The sequence below is a fragment of the Pteropus medius genome, unplaced genomic scaffold (genome assembly GCF_902729225.1).
Source record: "Pteropus medius unplaced genomic scaffold, Ma_sr-lr_union100, whole genome shotgun sequence".
Classification (NCBI taxonomy): Eukaryota; Metazoa; Chordata; class Mammalia; order Chiroptera; family Pteropodidae; genus Pteropus; species Pteropus medius.
In genome coordinates this window covers 888607-910139 of record NW_024351072.1, presented here as the reverse complement: position 1 = coordinate 910139, position 21533 = coordinate 888607, and the positions used below count along the sequence as shown (strand labels likewise).

Sequence of the window (21533 nt, the reverse complement as noted above, 5' to 3'; positions counted from 1 at the left end):
AACTCTTTCCAACTTGCAAAACTGAAACTCTATACCCATTAAATAACTTCCCATTCTTCCCTCCTTCCAGTCTCTAGCAACCACTTTTCTACCTTATATCTATACATTTGACTACTCTTGTATCTCATGTAAGTAGAATCACGCAGTATTTGTATTTATATAAATTTTCTCTGATAAAATAGCTCATGCAGTTTCTCCTGATTAGATGCTGGCTGACACATTTATTCAGGTAGTTTCATTATTAATGCAACATTGTGACGGTATTTAGAATCTTAACGACATGGATTCAGCTGTCCCTTACTAGCTGTACAAGCAAATTACTTAATCACTCTAATCCTCAGAATATTACCAGGTTAAAATGGAGAGAGTAATACCTACTTCCCAACGCTTTTTGTGAGGACATATGAGAACACCTGACACATAATAGGCATTCAATAGATATTATTTCCTTTTATTCATTTCTTCATCATCATCCTTTAAGCACTTAGAGCTATCTATCTCAGCAGTAGCCTCCCAGAGTATTTCTTCCTCTGTCTCCCTGTCAATTCCACACTGTGATGTGACCCTTTTTCTTGGGATTCTTTAAGGCAAAAGTTTATCTTAAAAAATAATAAAATCTCATTTTTAGTTAAATTATAGTAGCTTAGTGTGAAGGTAATGGATATATGTTATGTACCATAGTAGGGTCAATAAAGGACATATTGTTAAGGGAAGACATCGTTTGGTTACCCCAACCTAGCTCACAGAATGATCTCTTCATGGAACCAAGTTGAAGGATGTCTAAATTGACTCTCTTGGTACCATGAAGACCATTATCAAATCTAATACTTAATAATGTCAACTTTTTAATTATCTGGGTATAAATATTCCTCATCACCATTTAAATACCACCTGCATTACTTATGCCCCTATAATACTAGAAACTTTTGTTTATTCAGTCAGACGTATAGTTTTTTTATCAGCGGTTCTCAACCGGGGTAGTTGACAATAACTCGAGATATTTTCAGTTGTCTCAACTGCCGGGAGTGTGTTACCAGTGCCTAATCTGTAGAAGCCAGATATGCTGCTAAACATTCTACAATATACAGGATAACCCTCCACAACAAAGAATTATCTAGCCTAAACTGTCAGTAGTGCTGAGATTGAGAATCCTTGGCCTAATCTGAGTTCAAAGAGAAACGTAAATCTGTTGTGCTGCATTACATGGTAGAATGTAATACCATGCTCTCCAGGACTAGATACTATTGATTTGGGGATTTCATGTGCTTTTGTTTCCTCTTTTTTGGGTATAAAATTGGAGGTTGAATATGTCATATAAATATTCTTAAATGTTGCTTAGAGCAGCAGAGTGTTTTTAGGTTTCTACCTTGTTTTCTGCTAATCTGATAAATCAATTATTTTATACAAATTAATTGCATTGGTGGGGTTTTAACATTTTTTACTCCTTTACTATCCACCAAAATTAACTGAGATACATTAGTGGTTTTTAAACTGTATTTTGCAGAATGAGATGTTTCATGTGTCTCCTTAGAGAATGGATAAGAGCTAAGAAGTCAAAACTTTGGCTCTCGCCTTACCTTAGTCAGAGTTGCTCTGTTTTATATTTTGCATGTATGTATTCTCTGTGAATTTTTTTGAAAAAAAAAATCAACTCCTAAAAAATAAGTTTGAATAACAGTATATATAATAAGTAAGTGTATTAGTCAGGGTTCTCCAGAAAACAGAACCAATAACAGATGTGTGTGTGTGTGTGTGTGTGTGTGTGTGTGTGAGAGAGACGAGCGGGATTATGAGGAATGAGGAACTGGCTCGCACAATTGTGGAGGCTAAGAAGTCCCAAGATTTGCTGTCCATAAGCTGGAGACTCAGGAAAACCAGTGGTGTAGTTGCAGGCTAAGTATAAACTGAAGGCTTGAGAATCAGGGAAGCCAATGGTGTAAATCCAAGTCCAAAGGCAGAAGATCAATGTCTCAGCTCAAGCAGGCAAGCAAGAAGCAAAAAAGGGTAAATTCCTCCTTCCTCTACCCTTGTGTTTTATAAAGATCTTCAAAGGATTTGGTGATACCCACCTACATTGGAGAGGGTGGATCTACTTCACTGATTCCACTGATTCAAATGTTAACCTCATCTGGAAATACCTTCACAGGCACACTCAGAAATAACATTTAATCTGAACATTCCTTGGCCCAGTCAAGTTGACACATGAAATTATCATAGTAAGTTATTGAAAACTTGAATATAAATTTAATTTTTAATTTTCCAATATACTAGAAACATATAGGGAAATCTTTTGAAAGATTTTCATGAGAGTGGGATAATTAAGGGTGGATGAGCTGAAGAGCCTTTTAGGGCCTAATGATATCAAGATTTGGGAAAGTGTTCATCAAAATGTCCCCTAGTCCTTGGAGTTGACTCTAGAATCAGAGAATTCCCAGATCAGTGCTTGAAAACTATGATTCTGCAGGCTCTCAAAAGAAGTGGAGTTATAAGACTGAAAGGGAACTTTCCAGAGAAGAATAATCTTACCTTCATCCCTTAGGGATGTTAGTAGCGTAGAGGAGGTGTGATAGGACTGTAGAAGGACCATTCTACCATTTCTTTCACTGTTCTATGTCTCAGCAGCAAGATATAACTTCTGCATAGCCTGAGTCACTTGGGATTATAAACTGCTTGAGGGCAGGAACTATATTACTTTCTTTTTTGTAGCTCCTTTAGCTTCCTAACACAGTTCTTTAAATACTTCATATGGTAAATGAGTAAATAGATGGTAAGCAGCCAGGTATCTTTTTTCCTACTACCTCTTGCCCCTACTCTTTGAGCTCACTGGGCCTGACTCCAGACAGACTTGTGAAGCAAAACCAGTTTGTCTTTGGTGTCCTTAGCCTACCAAACATTCCCTTTAAATTACGGAGAATCAAGTGCTCAGTGGTGTGTCCTCCTACCCAAGATCATTTCACTCTGCAATTCTAGAAAGGCCTGCTCTTCCCATGTGGCATCCCATGCCTGAGACCTCTCCTAAGCCTCCTCTAAGCTTCCTCTTTATGTGTTCTATTCGTTGTTCTTTATAACAGTTCTACAGGGTTAGGGTCAGGCCACTGAGGGATGAGGATTACAGAGAAGAGAGCCTTCAAGCTCTTCCCTCGGCATATAACTAGGATATAAATACTTCCCATCATCTCTTATCATATCTAAACACTGAGCCCACCCATATTGGACAGTACTTACCCACCTTCCAAGCCTCTTTTGCCCTCTCTAAAGTAAGTTCTGTCCTCGGATCACTGTATCTTCCACTACTTGTTGTTCAAAGTTACTGTTGTCCAAGTCATTATATTGAGAAAAGCATAACCCTCTGCCAGAGCAGCCAGTTCTCTCCATGTGGGAATTATCCTGTCCTACCTGGCTCACAGGAAGTAAAAGAAACAAATTATTTTTTTTTTAAATAATGGAGAATCAATATTAAGGATTTTCTCCTTCCTTTGTTTATCAAATAAATGGCCATCATAAGCCACTAGGTATAACTAGATTCTGATAACAATGACCTCCTTGGTTTGTTTTCTGTTAATTTCATTAGCAAAATTTCATTAGCAAAAATATATGAAGAATCGTAAATGGTTCAGTAACAAAAGCAAACAATAATCAAACATAGTTAAAATTAGGCAGCTTTTAAATTACCATTGCCAAATGTTTCCAGGTTTCATTTAAAGGCAAAAGCAGCTTAAGTACCAGATGTGAACATAAAATAATATGATTATTTTCTAAAAATAAACCTGAGAAAGTATGCCCATCCAAAGATATTATCTCTCAATTAGTGTACCCACCTCAAGAGTCTGTGCCCTTATTTTAGTGGTATGGCTGCAACTACTTGTCTTTGAGGACTAAAATTAGTTTTAGCTTGGGTTTGATGCCCCTTTTCTGGGATTCCCAGGCATCCTGTGCTTACATCTGTCAAAGCACTTGTCACAATGGATTGTCTGTCTCCCTCACCTGGCTGAGTGCCCCCTGAAGGAAGGGATGTCTTGTTTGATTTTGTATCCCTGGGGCCAAGCATGTACAGGATAAGTTGCTCAGGAAACATTTGCTAGTTGATTGAAAAGTATCTCTGCATCATATTTTTGGCCCACCTTCAATGATAGAAAATCTTTTTTCTTTTAATGGAAAATGTGAATTTTTTGGAGAGCAGATGGTATTCAGAAAAATGTTGGGCAAATATAGGTATTCATAAAACTGATAATGCTGCCTTTATTTAAAAATGAGCTTTGATCATAATGTATTGACTACTTTTCTTCTGTGATTCATGAACAGGCTCTGAAAACAATTCCAAAGAAGGAATTACAGAAAGTTTTGAGCAATAGAAGCTTCCCATGGAAATATTTTTGAAAGACTACATTAATTTATATGTTTAAGGTCCAATATATGTTTAGAGAAAAATCAAACAAATAAATATTTGTCTTGAAAATTATTGAACACCTACTCTAGGGAGTAGAATATACTGTTTAGAGGTTAAGAGCATTGCTCTGGAGCTGGACTGGACTGCTTGAGTTGAAATCCTGGCTCTGCAAACTAACTTAGCTGTATAGCCTTATAGAAGTTATTCAACCTGTTGGTACTTCGGTTTCCTCATTTGTTAAAAGGGGGTAAATAGTATCTCCCACATAGGGTCATTGTGATGATTAATTGCATTAATCACATAAAGTGCTTAGAAAATAGGGCCTGGTACATAGTAAGTATTCAATAAGAGTTATTATCACTATTATCTTTATCATCATACTGATGTTTGAAGCACTATGTTAGATAATACTAAAGATACAAACAAGGTATGCCCCTCCCCTCAGGAAGTTCACAGTCTAATTGGAAACATAGACATGTAATTTATAATACAACTTGATGGATGCTCTCAGAAATGCCAACTGTCTTGTGGGAGAAACACATGATATGGGGAGGGATTTAGTGGCAATAACATCTTAGTACAGTTCTATAAGCACAGAATAGCCTCTACTCAAGTCAGAACATTGTATCCTGAGAATATGAGAGCCATTACAGCCAGATGCTTGATATTCATGACGGTGATGCAAACAGAAGGACCCGAGACTAGAGATAACACTCTTTTGGTAAAATACTTCTATTTTTTTTAAGTAAAAGAATGGTATGTGGTGTTAATGTCTATGAAAGTATTAAATGTTCCTCACTTCACTTTGAATAGAAACCAGTCTGCGCAGAGAATTCATAGACTCTATTTTCAAGTAAAATACTGGTTCCCTTTTTTAAACTAGAGTTTTCCTCTCTCAGAAATAGTTATGAAGATGACAATTTATATTTCAATCAATTATTTTGTATGATTCATGAAGAAACACTTTAAAAATAACTTTGTAATAAAGAAAGAAAACTGTTTATTCACAATTGTGATTCATCATAATTATTTTTGAGCATTTGGTAAATCTTATTTCTGTGAACTTTTATGTATGTATTAAAAAACCCTTTCAGAGCTTGTTTAAGGCCTTTCTTTATGAATTCTGCAAAATCTTCACTTTGTGAGAAAAATGGGCTTGAGGTAATAAGCATAGTATGAGACAGTGGGTTATATATGTGTTCCTGCTCTCTTCTCACTTTTTCAGTTTCTTTTTCTGAGAAGTTCAAAGAAGTCAAGGGGTTATTTTGGGGAATTAAAGTAGTTGCAAAGAAACAGCATGTGCCTGTAACCCTTCTAATGTGGCATGTTCTGTGATTCTGAGCCCAGGAGCTGGGGCAAGCAGGGGGTGGAGTGTGTATTGAAAGGTTTCTCTTTCACAAGAGAAGAAAATGAGGTTACCATGCCAATTTTTAAGAAGAGACCAGTGATGGCGCCACAGATGTCTTAAAAAGGGGAAGAGAATATGGCAGTGGTAACTGGAGCCACACGCTATATTTGGCATTTGTTCCAGATTTGCTTAGTTGAACTGAATTTTCCGCTTAAAGTTTGTAGTTACTATTTTGAGGATGGGCAACATACCATTCCGAGTTGTACAGAACGAGTACACAGCTGTCATCTTCATTTTCCCTCAAAGGCTATTAACAGTTTGTCCTAAAGTGAAAGATTTTATTCTGCTAAATGGACCTTGAATAGAGCAATCATAGAATATATCAATATTAGAAAGGAAATCTGCATTCTGAACATGTGTATGATTAACATCCTTTCTGGACACTAATAATGATACCTAGAATTTCCAACTTTACCTGGAAGTTCTTAAGGGTTCTGAAAATGAAATTTGCACTAACTACAGCTACTATAATCTGTGTTGCACTTCTAACATCAAGGTCTTTTTAAAAAAATCAAAGATAGACTTCAATGGCAATTTGAATTATGTCGTTCTTTCATAATATTTCAAGGCATCTCGACCTCCTACCCTTGTGAGCCTCTTGTCTCCCTCCTTACTTTCCCATAGGTCCCCCGGACCCAGGCACCTTCAGTCATGATGCTACCCTCAGGGCTACCCAGGTCCCTTCTATGTTGAAATGCCCCACCTGTCTCCCCTCTCCAGGCACTGCTCCCACTTTATAATCACAATCCCTCCTTCATGGTCCCTCAACCTTCAAATACCCATGAATGGTGGTTTGTTCCCTCAATGTCCTAATTCGAGCTTTTGAAGGGCAAAGGTAGAAGTTCATGAATCCTTAGTTGAAATTGTGAAATGTTATGCATTTGTAGTGGGGAGTGTCCACAAATTTATTCAAATTCTCAGAGGTCAGTATTCCCACAAAAATTAAGAAGTATCATACTAAAGTATATAGTTATAGTTTTCATTTGAAGATTATTTTTATTTTAACAGAGATCTCCTGGAAATAATCCTTTAACCTAAAAAGAAGAGTTTGTAATAAAGGAAAAGCAGGCTCCATGGTGGGAAATACATTATTTGGAAGAGGATTTTTGTGATACCTCACCACGTTAGATGGTTAACTACTTTGTTTCTCTGTTTAACAATGGTGACAGAGGGATTTATGCCTTCTGTTTCACCCTGCGGTTACGGCCTTAATGAATACTAAGATATATTTTTAAATGTTAACACAAATGCCAAAATGGGATGGGGAAACAATAAGTCCACTTTGATTTGAGCAAACATTTATTGGACACCTATTATGTATAAAGCACAGTGCTAGGTAATATAGCATAGGAAGATGAATAAAATTCTATATAATATAAACCTTCTAGAACCTGACAATCCTTATGGTAGGGGAAATAAATAGACAAACACATATATAATATTAAGGTAAGACAGATTATGAGATGTACTGCTATATAATATGAGAGAAGAAGGTGTTAAAGCTAACTAGAGATCAACTAGGAAGCTTTAACCAAAAGTAGAAATGAACTGCTAAATCAGCTGCTAAACCCCTGGGCCTTCCCCTTCTCTCATCTCCTTTTCTGAACAACTACTCCTTCATCCTTTTTTTCTTAAACAGATTCACAAATTAGGCCTATTTAACTTTAAACATTTTTCTCTGTCTTTTTTATTAGGAAATATGTCAGACCTAAAAGAAGATATATAAAAAATTACAATAAATACCCATGTGCCCACCACTCAGCTTAAGAAATAAAACATTACAGATATAGTTGAAGCCCCCTGCATGACACACACCAGAGTTTTTCTCTTTTACTAACACCTCCTGCTTTTGAGTAGTGGCTCTCAATAAGCCCCATCTTCTGGTATTCATCACCTCCCCTTGAGTGTAGGCTGGACTTAGTGACTTGATTCTAATGAGTAGACTATGACAAAAGTGATGGGATGTCACTTCTGTGATTAGGTCCAAAAGATTGTGACTTCCATCCTGCTGGCACTCTCTCTTGCCCACTCACTTGCTCTGATGAAACCTGCTGCCATGTTGTGAGATGCTGTTTATGAGGGGACCCACAAAGCAAAGACTCAAGGGAGGCCTCCAGCCAACAATTTCTGAGGAACTGAATCCTGCCAACAACCATGTGAGTAAACTTAGAAGCAGATCCTCCGCAATAGAACCTTCATATGAGACTGCATCCCTGGCTAATGCCTCAATTGTAGCCCTGTGAGAGGCACTGAGGCAGAGGATCCAGATAAACCATGCCTGGATTCCTGAAAATGTATGTTTTAAGTAGCTAAGTTTTGGGATAATTTTTTATACCACATGATAACTAATACATCTTACAAGAGGTAAGCACTATCCTAAATGTGCTGTCATTCTCTTATATGTCTTCACATACATCATTCCCATTCATGCCTATACAAGCACATACATACTATATATAAACATAGTAAACATATGTACTATATAAATATGTATATTATATATACACACATAGTAATTTTATTACATGTTCTTAAAAGTCATATAAATGATGTTATAATATTCCTATCCTTCTGGAATTAGCTTTTTTCTTATTTATTTTTTCACTGCCACCACTCAGTCTTTGCTTCGATAGGAGCTCTTTCTCTATGTCTCAGCCCAACCCTTTCTATCCAGTTCTGTTTACCTGCAGTAGTCTCAAACAGATGAATAAAGCCTGGTCCTACTTTAGGTGAAGCCCAGCTTCTTCCCATATTACTCTCTAAACCAAAATCCAGAATATTATTTGGCCATAAAAAGGAATGAAGTCCTTACTGATACATACTACAAAATGGACAAACCTTGGAAATATTATACCAAGTGAAAGAAGCCAGTCATAAAAGACTGCATATTATATGATTCCATTTATTCGAAATGTCCAGAATAGAGACATGCATAGACAGAAAGTAGATTAGTAGTTACTTAGGACCGAAGGGAATAGGGAATAGATAGCTAAAGGGTATGAGATTTCTTTTTGAGGCGCCGAAAATGTTCTAAAATTGGTAATGGTAGCACATATCTGTGAATACACTAAAAACCATTGAATTGTATATTTTAAATGGGTGAATTTTTTGGTATGTGAATTAAATCTCAGTGAAACTGTTGAAAAATAAGCTGGGGGTATTCATAGGGCTCATCTTGTTCGTTTTCTATCTCTCCAGGATCAATGTCTTTGTTGCCTAATATCTAATGTCTTGAAAACTGTTGTATCACATTGTCTTTCTTTTTTTTTTTTTTTTTTTTAAGTAGGGGGGCGGTTGTTTAATGCAGGAGGATAAATACAAATCTTATCACTATTCCATCTTCACCAGAAGTAGCAGTCTTCAATGTTTTAATTAAGGAAACTGAGGCCAAAAGCAGCTAACTGGCTTGCCAAAGTTCATGTTACTTAATGGCAGAGTCAGGACTATAACCAAGATTTTCTGATCTCTAATCTGAGATTGAGACAGTATTGCTTCTTGTTTGTCCAACTTCTGAGGCATCTTGCTAACAGAAGGTTAATTAACCAGTCATAAACAAAGTAAATGTCTGTGACTGGAGAATCCCTGAAACATCCAGATCAGTTCTCCAACTTCTCCTCATTTGGTAGGTACTTACTGCACACCTATGTGAAATACCTTTGAGGAGACATTCCTGGGGACAGGAAAGTAGGTGCTACCATCTTTGGCAACAAGGGGCTCACTATCTATTTGAGAGAAAAGGCTACACATGAAATAATCTCTATGACTCAATCATGTTTACCTGTAATGTAATGAATGACTCACTCAATTGTGCAGCCCAAAGAGTCAGGACTGGTCATAGTGTGTGGGCTTTTATCAGGAAAGCCTTCTGAGAGAAGAGAGGACTGGGACTTCAAAAAATGGCAGCATCCCCTGATTGGGCAGGGTAGTAAGGCAGGGCAGTAAGGTAGGACATTGTCTCCACAGGGTGTGTGTTAAAATGCACACAAGGCCTTAGAGGGTTCTTGGCAGTAAGAAAATCCTGAGTCTTGGCTTTGGGGAAGGAAAGGGATGTTGTCCTGGGCAGAGGGAAGACATGAGGGATTTGATGAGAGTCCTATGGTGAGGGGATGACTAATAAAGCCAGTCCTTTCACACTTCAAAATCAAATGCTCCCAGGCAGTTTTTAATAGGAAACAGGTGTCTTCCCAGGTTATGAAATGCTAGGTTGTCCATTTGAAGTTACAGGATAAATATTTCAGACCCTAATCATTCAATCTTTCATGGAGCATGTATAGAGCACCTGCTATATACTGGGAGTTGTGCTAGGGGCCAGGGATTCACAGATGTATAACACTAATGGCTTGCCCTAGTTCATGATCTGGAGGGGAAGACTCTTGGACAATTGTGACAGATTTTCTTAGGGAAAGGTGCTCTTCCCCACTTCATTCCCTCTGTCAGTCATCAGGGTAAAGGACCCAAGGCCACAAAAACTTGAAGAGGTTTTCACTGAATGTCAGTGTGGCAGGGTACACTTCCCTAAGACTAATCTAGAGCTTTCTTTAATAGCCTGGCCCCCAACTCACCACCTTTGGGAATTCTTTCCTGTATCTTCTTCCCCATACCCCCAACAGCCTTCCTGAATTACAGTGATATGTGTGGGCATTGTTTAGCTCCCCTATGAAACACAGGCCTTTAAAGGGGAACATACAAACCTGGTGGTTTTCTTCTACCTGCCTAGGGATGACTGTCTACAAAGGACCTTCCCATCCCTTCTTCCTCTCTCTTTTGCAATTCTTTGTATGGCCTCCCAGGAGATTTCTGCTCTTTGGGCCAGTTGTAATGCTTGTGGTGCTGTGATGCCAAGGACAATGAGAGATTGCATTCCCCAGGTGATACCCTGCCCCACCTCCTCCACACACACAAAGAGTGACTTGGTCTGTTGTTGGCCTTCTAGTCCACCATGTCACAGCCAGGCTGGGCTGTGGGAGCACCCTGAAATGAAGCACACACATGAGTGCCATGTCCCTACGGAAGCCAAAAGTCCTGGAGTCAAGAGCACAAGGTCCTCGAGTCGAGTACCTCTTGCTATTCATGGAATTGATGTGAGGGGCAGGGGACTGTCAGTAGCCTTGGTCTCTTGGGACTTGACCTTGTATCACATATCTCAGGAGGGTCACTGCACAGGTTCTATGACCTGAAACCCAGCCTTAGGAGTAAGGTACAATGTCAGGGCTCCATCTTTCCTGTTGAGCAGTAAATGCAGCCTTGCTGGGCCCTGGTTTTGGGTGAGCTGTCACCACCAAAGACCCCTTTCCACTCACAGCTCGCCTTGTTTGTTGGCTTTGAAGCAAGAATAATATTGCTATATTACCCTCTGCTTGTGCAGGGCCTTACCATTCACAGAGACATTTCTTCTTATTCATCTTTTTTTTTTTTTTGATAGAAACCACTTTAATAGACCATTTACCAAAACCAACAATAAGTATCATTCTAAACAGCAAAACACAATAAAATTACAATTAATATCGGGAACTAAACAACCTTTTTATCACTATGCACTCAATCATTTAACAAATACTTTTTTAGCACCTATTTTGGGCCACAATATTGTTTTATGTTCTGAGGAATGAATAAGGAAGACAAAAACTATGACTTGTGGAGCTTATATTTTTCTGGGAATTGCTTTTTTCCTCCTTCTTCATCTTATTGATGCCTCAGGATAGCCATATTATGTGAGTTTTTCATAAATTCACCCTCTTCCTTCTTCATTTTTCCTGTCCTGCTGGTTTTATAACTCAGTGAATTTCAATTCCCCTACCCCCCCAAAAAATGTCTTAGCAGTGCGAGCATCTAAGGAAAAAAAAAAACAAGTATACTCATGCATCTTGATTGACAGTTTAACTCTGATAACACCACCCTCAGCCAAAAGTAGAGTTTCAGGGGAAAATCTCTCTAAAGTCTTTGAGTGTATTAAGGGGTCAGAAACCCAATTTACCAAACAGATCATGAGAGAGTGGTTATTCACAATTTGAAGGTATACTTATTTTAAAAGAGATTCATAAAGTTACTGAATTTGAGTGACAATGCATTTGTTCTATTTCTCTGGGTTTTCAGATAAGAGCTTATAGAAAGAAAGTGACTCATTCTATCCCACAGCTAACTAGTGGACAAGCCTAGGACTTGGACCCACTCTTTCTGAGCCCTGGCCTCATCATTTGAGCCTCATTGCAATGGAAGAGTTTGCATCCAGGTTACTCCTTAAACACTAAGTAAAATAGAAGGAAAAGAATGTCTTGAAGTCCAAGGGTGCAAAGCCATAGTATATTGGCAACCAGTTAAAAACTCAGATAAAGTACCTCTGAAATTATTATATGCTGCAAAGCAGTCGAAGGGGAAACAGGACTTGAATTCCTTAAGGGGGATTTATGCATAAAGATCTAGAAACTCATCTAACAGCATTTTCTGGAGGAGTGAACAGGAGATGTCCGGGTGGAAAACCAGTCCTGATTGGATTCTTTCTAGCTGTGGGACTTCATACAAATCACTTAACCTTCGTCAGCCTCCATCGCTCATCTCAAATGAAAAAAATGATGCTAATAACCTGAGTTATGCCCAAAGAGTCAACTGAGGTCATCCAATCAGTCCCCATGTCAATTATGTTTTATCCTAAATGTCTTCTGAACTCTCCACTTCTCTCTATCCTCACTCTTCTTTCTTTAGTTCACCTTTCCTGGTTTCTCCCAGGCTGCATCTTTTTTTCATTCCACTCTCCACATTGCAGCCAAAGAGATCTTTCTAAAAGGTAAACCTGGTCACATCACCAATCTGCTTAAAACCCTTTAATAGCTTCTTATTACTCTCAGGATAAAATTCTAGCTCCTTACCCTGGTCTACAAGGCCCTTCATGTTAAGGTACCTGTCTGCCTCTTTAGGGTCTTCTCACATGGCTCCTCTCAAATTCTAGTCTCTAGCCAAAATAAACTAGTAGCTATTTCCCAGTGAGCCAACCTCTCTCACTCACTTCCAGCCTTTGCAGTAGCTTGTTCCTCTACCTAGAACACCCAGCCCCTTCTAACGCCTCCTTTCTTTCCCATAACCCTGTAATCCTGTAGAATTCTGTGTATATTACCTACATGGGAAGTTTGAATTGTTCCTTCTTTGTGCCCCACAACACCCTTATGCTTCTGTCTTCTTAGCACTCATCACTCTGATTGAAACTGCCTTTTTCCTTGTTGGTTTCTCCCAGTTGAATTGTAGGACTATATCTTACTTATGTTGAATGAATGATGAATGTTTAAATGTTTTGAAATCCACAGCTTGCTACACAAGTATTAAGCATTATGTAATATTACCCTGTTCCAGTTGGTTATTAAATATTGTTGGTCTACTCGCCCATTTGATAACTAGTATCACATTCCAATCACATCATTCTGGTTCTTTCTTAAGCCCAATACTAATAAAGGTTACCACTTCCTGAGCATTTAAACTGGACTAGGTTCTGTGGTAAGATTTTAGATGTATGATATCATTTACTCATCATGGCAATCTTATAAGCATCATTCCCATTTTTCAGAAGAAAAAACTAAGGCAGGATCAAAGAGATTAAGTAGCTTGTCCAATATCAAATAGCCAGATTTTGAATCCTGGTACTTTGAGTTCAAGATCCAAACCTTAATTCTAACCATTTCCTAGTTCTGCCAAAGTCTTCAGATAAGGGCACTATTAACAGTGTAAAAAGTAACTCGCAGAATGGGAGAAAAAAATATTTGCAAATTATATATCTAATAAGGGATTAATATCCAGCATATATGGAGAATTCTTAAAACTAAACAACAATTAAAAAAAAAACCTGATTTGAAAATAGGCAGAAGACTTAAATAGACATTTCTCCAAAAGAAGATATACAAATGGCCAATATGCACATGAAAAGATGTTCAACGTCACAAATTATTAAGGAAATGCAAATCAAAACTACCTTATACCAATTAGGATGGCTATTATATAAAGAAAATGACAGCGAATAACAAGTATTGGTGATGATACGGGATATTGGAACCCTTATGCCTTGCTAGTAGGAATGTAAAATGGTGCAGCCACTGGGAAAACAGTATGGCAGTTCCTCAAAAAAATTAAAAATAGAATTACAATATAATCCAGCAATTCCATTTCTGGATATATATCCAAAAGAAGTGAAAGCAGGGTCTAGAAGAGACATTTGTACTAAAGTTTATAGCAGTGTTATTTACAATAGCCAAAATGTGGAAGTGACCCAAATGTCCTTTGATAGATGAATGGATAAGCAAAATGTATATGCATACTGTACAAAGGAATATCATTCAGACTTTGAAAGGAAGGAAATTCTGACACATGCTACAACATGAATGAACATTGAGGACATTATACTAAATAAATTATGTCAGTCACAAAAAGACAAATGTTGTATCATTTCACTTATTTGAGGTACCTAGAGTTGTCAAATTCATAGAAACAGAAAGTAGAATGGTGGTTGCCAGGGGCTGGAGGGAGGAGAGAATGGAGAGTTGTTGTTTAATGGGTATAGAGTTTTGGTTTTGCGAGTTGATAAAAGTTCTAGAGATGGATGGTGAAAGTGGTTGCATAATAATGTGAATGTACTTAATATCACTAAACCATACCCCTAAAAATGGTTTAAATGGCAAATTTTATGTTTTGTATATTTTATCACAACTTATAAAAGATCTAATATTTAAACCATTTCCCAGTCCCGCCAAAATCTTCTATTTCCTTCTGATGAACTTTTGCTGCTTTCCCTCCAGATAACCTGCTTTTTATTTCTTTTTCCTCCTAAGACTAGACTGCTCTTTGCCAGGATCTCTAGAGCCTCTACATTGGTCAGTGCCCCTGATGAGGGCACGGCCCAGCTTCAGGCTCTTAGCTCACTATTCTGAGAAGAAAATGCCTCTACTCCAAAGGCAGTCAGCACATATTTTACTCACAACAGTTGGCAGATGGCTGTAGATCCCTTCTGTTCCCAGAAATCACACTGGGACTAATTGCACTGTGCATTTTCCATCACTGGTAGCTAATCCCAACAGTGACGCTGGGCATCGTTATTAATAGGCAAAGGACAAAGAGAGAGGGGAAGTGGCTTGGGCTGAGTCACACAGCAAAGTTAGAATTCTGAGCTCCCGGCGACTAACCTCGTCCTGGGCTCTTGTCCCACACACTTGGCCACTCCAGAGACTTGCTGCTTTTTGTACTCTGACCAATAAACTCTCTGGCTAACCAAATGGGTCTGACTCGTCTTGCAGAGAAATGAAGCAAAATCTTCCTTGGGATGTTATCTTCTGATCTTTCTGCGTCTACTGGTTGGCAGGAAACCAGAGTCCCCCTTCTTGCTGAATGACATCTTTGAGTCTCTGGACTCTCAGTTTTCCCTTCGTAAAATATGGAAAGGAGTTATTGATGCCCACCCCCAGAGAAACTGGATGAGCTAGGGAGAGAAGGATTGGGGTGCATTTATCCAATCTATTCTGCATTATCCTTTATACCGGTGAACCCTAAACCTGACAGAATACCACAATTGCATGAGTAGCCTTCAAAATACAGATTCCTGGGCCTTGACCAGCCCAGATGACTTGGGTTTCTCCTCCTTTGTCCTGGCTGCATGGCCCCCAATGTGAAGGGGACCCCCTTGAGCTGAGCAGCGGGATGGTCTTTAACTTTTCTACTTAAATCCTCTCCAACCTAGTTTAAAGGCATCTTCTCCATGAGATGGGAAACATTTCAGTTTGTCTCCTCTGAGCACTCCCTTAGACTCACTGTCCCCAATTTTGGTACTTCTCACATACTACCTGTTAATTTCACTTAACTCTTCAAATCTTTGCCTCCTGTGTTCTCAGTTAGCTACTGGAGGTTAAGAACTGTGTCACACGCTTCTCTTATTGCCCTACAAATGCCAGCTCCATTAGCACATAGTATATATTCAATAACTATTTGTTGACTTGCAAATCTTGTGATTAGGAAATCTGGAATAATTTCTTACTTATGAAGGGAGGTGTTCTGTGTCCTTTGGAAGCTTTCTGATCACATGGTAAGAACTTTAAACAAAGAGACAGGAGCCTTAGCGTCCAATTCTGGCTGTGTCACAAACTCCCATTGTGACCTGAAGCAAATCACTTGCCTTCTCTAGCCCTCAATTCCCTCATTTGTGAAACCAGGCCTGATCTGTAATGTTTCTTTTAGCTCTGGGTTTGGGCTACTCTAGATAGCAAGAGGCAGCCTTTTCCGTGTCAGTGCTATTAATGCCCACAATGCCTTTTTTCCTCTATAAGGACTGTCTATTTGATGGGTTACCGCCAGTCTGAGAAACTCAAGAAAAGAGCAATTAAGTGTTTTGGCCAAGCTTCCATGCATATTATCTGTGTATGTGTGTATGGATTGCTCACTCCTCACACCAGACCCCTGGCTTTGACTGGATTCTTCCATCCCAGAGCTGTTTAGCAGTCCTTCCCAAGTATAGGACTGTCAACACTTAATTATCTGCATGCCCACTATGTCCTCTGTGAATGATGCAGGACAAAGGTATGACTTTCCAGTTGGATTTCCTTTTGTCCCTCTGCACACTGCCATCCAGGGCCAGAATTCACTGCCATGTTCAGTATGATCTGTTCAAATACTGTCCTCTGAGGAAGAGATGAAAGACACAAGACACTAATCCCTCACAGAACTTCCAGCCTGCCTGGGAAGTGGAGACAAGAACGTTTGGGAAAAAGATGTGCTACCATATGTGAGGGAGGACCTTGGAGCAAAGTGCTGCTTTGATACATCTCCAGTACCTAGAACAGTGCCTGGTACATAGAAGTTGCTCAAAAAATTCATAAACATAGATGAAAATTTCATGGTTATCAAACTTTTTATTTTAAAAAAGAGGAAGACTTTCTTCAATGAAATAGGTGGATATAAGGCTGCCCCAGCTGAAGGGAGCTAGGGTTGAGGCCTGCCTGCTGTCTCCTCTGGGCCCCAGAGAAGTTCCTCGGAGCCTAGTTGGAACACTTACTGCAGTCAGCTGGAAAGGAGATGTAGATCAACTCTTGCTCTTTTTCCTGGTTAACCTTAGCCACATGGGGATCCTAGCAAAATAAGTGCAGGTTTGAAGATCCTGGCCCTCCAGAGGGAATATTCGTATCTGAAAAAGTGTCAATCTCTCCTCTCCCCTCCCTCTAGGGAGCTCCAATTAGTAAGGGCAGAGGGGAGGAAGTTTTGAGTAGGAGATGTCTGAGTTGGTCCACAAATGTATACAATGTAATGTTTGTTTACTTTAAATAAAGAAAAAAAAAAGCCACTGTGGTAATGTTTTCCAGTATTCAATAGAAACCCATTTGGTGTTATCTTACAAGCAGTCAGAATTTGAAAATACAATGTAAAACCCTCATGAATCCTGTTCAATGAGTAGATGGTACTGCCTTTTGCACAGTGCACCCTGCATCACCCTGGCAGCTATTAACATTCCTGACCAAGTTCACTGTCAGCCTCAGGCACATGCAGCTGCTAGAAGGACTGCCTGATGAGAGCATCTCTACTCCATGCCTGCAGGACTGAGACCCTCTGCCTGACTTGGCCTTCTCCTTGTTTCTCCACCCATGATGGACAATGGAGGGAAACTAACCCAGGGGATGTGTACTGGTCCAGAGAGGAAGGCACATCCCAGATCTGCATCTGGAAGATAACTTTGAGTAACCAACATCTATTTTTTTAAATTTGTCAAATGGATAAAGCTCTTGAATTAAGAAATTTTCATCATTATTCGTCTTAAGGCCTTTTCATATAAATCTCTTTCCTATGCCACAGACTGTCCCTCCTTACAGGAGCCAGAATGGGCAGGTAGATAATGCTAGGGACCCTGCTATAGACTGAATGTGTCCCCCCAAAATTCATAAGTTGAAAGCTAATCCCCAATGTGATGACATTTGGAGGTTGAACTTTTGGGAGCTGATTAGGTCATGAGGACTCCCTCATGAATGGCATTTGTGTCCTTATAAAAGATACCCCAGGGAGATCTCTTGCCCTTTTCTACCATGTGAGTTTACGACAAAAAGACAGCCACCTATGAACCAGGAAGCAGGTTCAGACCAGACACTGAATCTGCCAGAGCCTTGATCTTGGACTTCCCAGCCTCCAGAAACAAATATCTTTGAGAAATAAATGTCTGTTTTTTACAAGCCACCCAGTCTATGGTATTTTGTTATAGCAGCCTGAATGGATTAAGACAACCCTTATTCAACAGCTGGGGAAATTTATGGGTAAAAGGAGCTCGCTTTAGATAGCATGTCGCTAGGAGCCCCAGCTTCTCCCCAACTGTCCCCCATAGCCACCTCTTCCACTTACTGGCCAGTTCCCTTACTTCCCTATCTTTAAAATCTACCTCAGGCCTGACAGGCATTTATCCACCCCTGCCCTTCCACTATTACTGCAGACTTCACCCCCTGTCCAAGCACCCATCCACAACATCTGGGCTAGTCTTTGTACTTAAGTAGTTGAGCTGGTATCGTTAAATCTGGTTTTACAATAGAAGCTACTCACAGTTAGGGCTGGAGGGAACCTTGGAGATCAGGAGATATTAAGGCCTCCCTGGAGGTCTTGCCCACGGTCTCACAGCAAGTTATGACAAAGTCGAGGCTGCAAACTAGGTTTTCCTATGTGTGCCTTATGCCTTTCTGGCTACATCCTGAGTTCCTCTCTTTTCTTGGTCCATTTCCCCTATGTGCCAGCTTTCCTTTTCTCCTCTGACCCTCTTCCTCTGTCCTGTCTCACCAGAGGGAGGCCCTAGGGATGCTGCACAGTACCTGTTCTCCGTGACCTTGGTGTTGACTCAAGGAAGGATTAACGACCTAAAGCAACATAAAGCCTGATGGAGCCTGTGGTCCGCAGCTCTGAAACATGACTTGATTCCAACTAAGATCATCCCTGACATTGGTTCAGAAGCCCAAACGAAGGCTCCCAGAGTTTAGGTCACTTGTCAAGGTCATTCAGCTAAGAAGTGGCCACAGCAGGAGACAACTGTAGGTCTTCAGGCCCCAGGGGCGGTGCTCTGCCCAGGGCACTGCTCCAGGCACTGCCCAGAGCCCGCAGATCCGGAGGCTGACTGAGCCAGAGGCAAGCCCAGACCCCTCCTCCCTGCTCCGGGCAGCATGACGCTGGGAAAAGTGCGTTATTCCTTTAGGTCTCTAAGTATTGCCTACTTATTTGTGTGTGTGGCTCATGTCCGAAGTGTAGGGGTGGGAGGGAGACAGTGTGTGGGCGGTTCACACTGGCTTTCTGGAATTAAGCAGGGCACCCTCGAGGCCCCCTAGTCATTGTGAGCCAAGCCGCCGTGGATTATGCGCCACCCTACCCCTAGCGCGCAATCCCTGACTATGAGGCGTGGGTTTTCGAACTATGGGGTCTGGAGCGGCGAACCTGGAAGCAACTCCGCCAGCCGCTGGAGTGAGCCAGGATTCGCGGACTTTCTCCGGAGTCACGCTCTTGGGTCTCGTCTTCCGCCGGCCATTCTCCCACGCCTCTAGAGTACCCACTGACCCTTCAGGCTGAGATCTCAAGGCCGCACCCATACGCTGGGCGGTCCCCAGGGCTGGGTGTGGCTCCAGTGCGGCGCGCGCAGGATCCGGCGTTGGGAGGGAAAGAGGTGAGGAGCCGGGCACGCGGGGCGCCTCCCCCGGGCCCAAGCTGGCAAGCGCATCCTCTAGGCGGGTTACCCACCTCCCAGTTCGCGCCGCCCAACTTCCATACCCACCCAGCCACTCCTCTGAGTCGCTCCCAGCACGCGAAACCATGTGCCTTGGATAACCGAATTCACTACTTTTGGAGTACTACTCGGGGAAGGTGGTCAGGGACCACAGTGCGAGGAACTGAAGCAGAGCTCCCAGGACTCGCGGATCGGGGCTGGGACAAGAACTGGAGTGCTTCCCAGGGACCCTCCCAACCCGCTTCCCTTCGCAGACAGCAGTTGTAGCCCTTAGAAGGGCGAGACTTGGGCGTCCCGAAAGACCGGGCGTACTGCGCGCCTTGAGGTACCGGCCTCTACAGGGAAGGACGGAGAAAGAGGGCTGCTAGCGAATGGCTGGCAGAAGGGACCTGTTTGCTGGCGAGTTTGGAGGTGGATGGGGTAGAGTTAGGAGCTGAAAGCCTGAGAGCAGACACTGGGGTTTTTCTCCCCGCCCTCTTCCGATAAGGAACCACATTTCCAGGGGGAAATAAGGCGGAGTGTAAACACAAACAACCTCAAAAAGAAGCCAAGAAAAGCGAAGCCAAAAGAAGCAAGCGCAACACTGTTACAAAACTGTCTGGTTTTGTAACAATTTCTCTGCCGCCGGCCAATGAACAGCGTGGCGGTGCGTCACGTGGTGCCGCTTTATATAACACTTTGCTGAAACAAGACAGTTATTAGGCGGCGCGGGGCTGCCGGCATGGAGCTCGGAGCGGCACGGCAGGGACTGGCGTGCAGCGGTGCGGCCGCGGTGGCAGCCCCGATTCCCTCCAGTCGCCGGTCCCTGCTCCGGGTTCTCGGCCCCTAGATGCCTCTTCCCGCGCGTTCCTCTATCTATGGATTCATTGCAGACTGGACAGATGCTGAGCTTGTCCGCTGAGCTCGGTAGCAACAACTTAGATCTGGCGGAGCCGGCTGCATCAGTGGCCCGTGTAGATACGGGCCCCCATCCAGAAGCGGCTACCGAAGGCCCCGCACCTGTACCAACGCGGGAGCCAGAGCTGGAGCAGCCTCCAAGGGCTTCGACGCCAGAGTGCAAAGTCCTGCTCTCGCAGGCCGACGCCCTAGCGTCTGGGGCGCGCCTCCGGGAAGCCTTCGAGGTGTACAGACAACTGTCAGAGCGGCAGCAGCTGGTGGCTGAGCAGCTGGAGCAGCTGGTGCGCTGCTTGGCTGAGAACGTCCCACAAGGCGAGGCTCCGGCGCCGGCGCCGGCGCCGGTGGACGGGAGCAGCGCGGCGAGCTGCGCGCTTGTGGAGGAAGAGGCAGGGGTGGCAACGGCCGCTGAGGCCACCGAGGTGTGGGACGGCTTCAAGTGCCGGAAGTGCCATGGATTTCTTTCAGACCCCGTGTCCTTGTCCTGCGGCCACACCTTTTGTAAACTGTGCCTGGAACGCGGGCGGGCAGCCGACCGGCGCTGTGCGCTGTGTGGGGTCAAACTTTCTGCGTTGATGGTGGCCACTGGACGGGCGCGCGGGACCTGGCGAGCTGGGCAGCAGGCGCCGCCGCCGCTGCGGGTCAACGTGGTGCTCAGCGGTCTCCTCGGCAAGTTGTTCCCGGGTCCGGCACGGGCGTCGCAGCTCCGGCACGAGGGCAACCGGCTGTACCGCGAGCGCCAGGTGGAGGCGGCGCTGCTCAAGTACAACGAGGCAGTTAGGCTAGGTGAGCCCACCGCGCCGCCAGGCGATGAACCCGCAGGGAGGTGGGGAATGATCACGCGCAAGGGAGCGTGGGACCGACCGGACTGGAGTGGGGGAGGGGTTTCTGAAGTTCGATCTCTGATTTTGTCTCTGTTCCTACCAATTTCTCTGTCTCTGTCTCTGCCTTTCTGTGTCTGTTGTTCTTTGTCTTTTCTGTCTCCTGTTACCTTCTGTATTTCTGCGTGTCTGTTCTTGTTTGTGGCACTCTGTTTCTCTGTCTTTTTCAGTCTTTCGCACATTTGTCACTCCGTTTCTTGCTCTGTGTCATCGTCTGTTTCCCTGCCTCCCCTCCTACCTCTGCTCTTACACCTGCCCGCA

General features: G+C 42.3%; 1 protein-coding gene across 8 annotated transcripts in view; it reads left to right on the top strand.

Moving 5' to 3' along the window:
- LONRF3 (LON peptidase N-terminal domain and ring finger 3) overlaps positions 1 to 21533 on the top strand; it is a 134091-nt gene that overhangs the window by 76174 nt on the left and 36384 nt on the right. For 2 of the 8 annotated variants that reach the window (XM_039842493.1, XM_039842492.1), the window contains one exon: positions 17349 to 17488. The exons of 2 other annotated variants lie outside the window; for them this stretch is intronic. In XM_039842493.1, the coding sequence (XP_039698427.1) occupies positions 17349 to 17488 (140 nt within the window). Of the gene's footprint in view, positions 1 to 7776; positions 7952 to 17348; positions 17489 to 20176; positions 21178 to 21533 lie in introns of those variants that run through there. 4 more of the 8 variants (XR_005648588.1, XM_039842491.1, XM_039842495.1 and 1 more) reach the window with 3 other exon arrangements.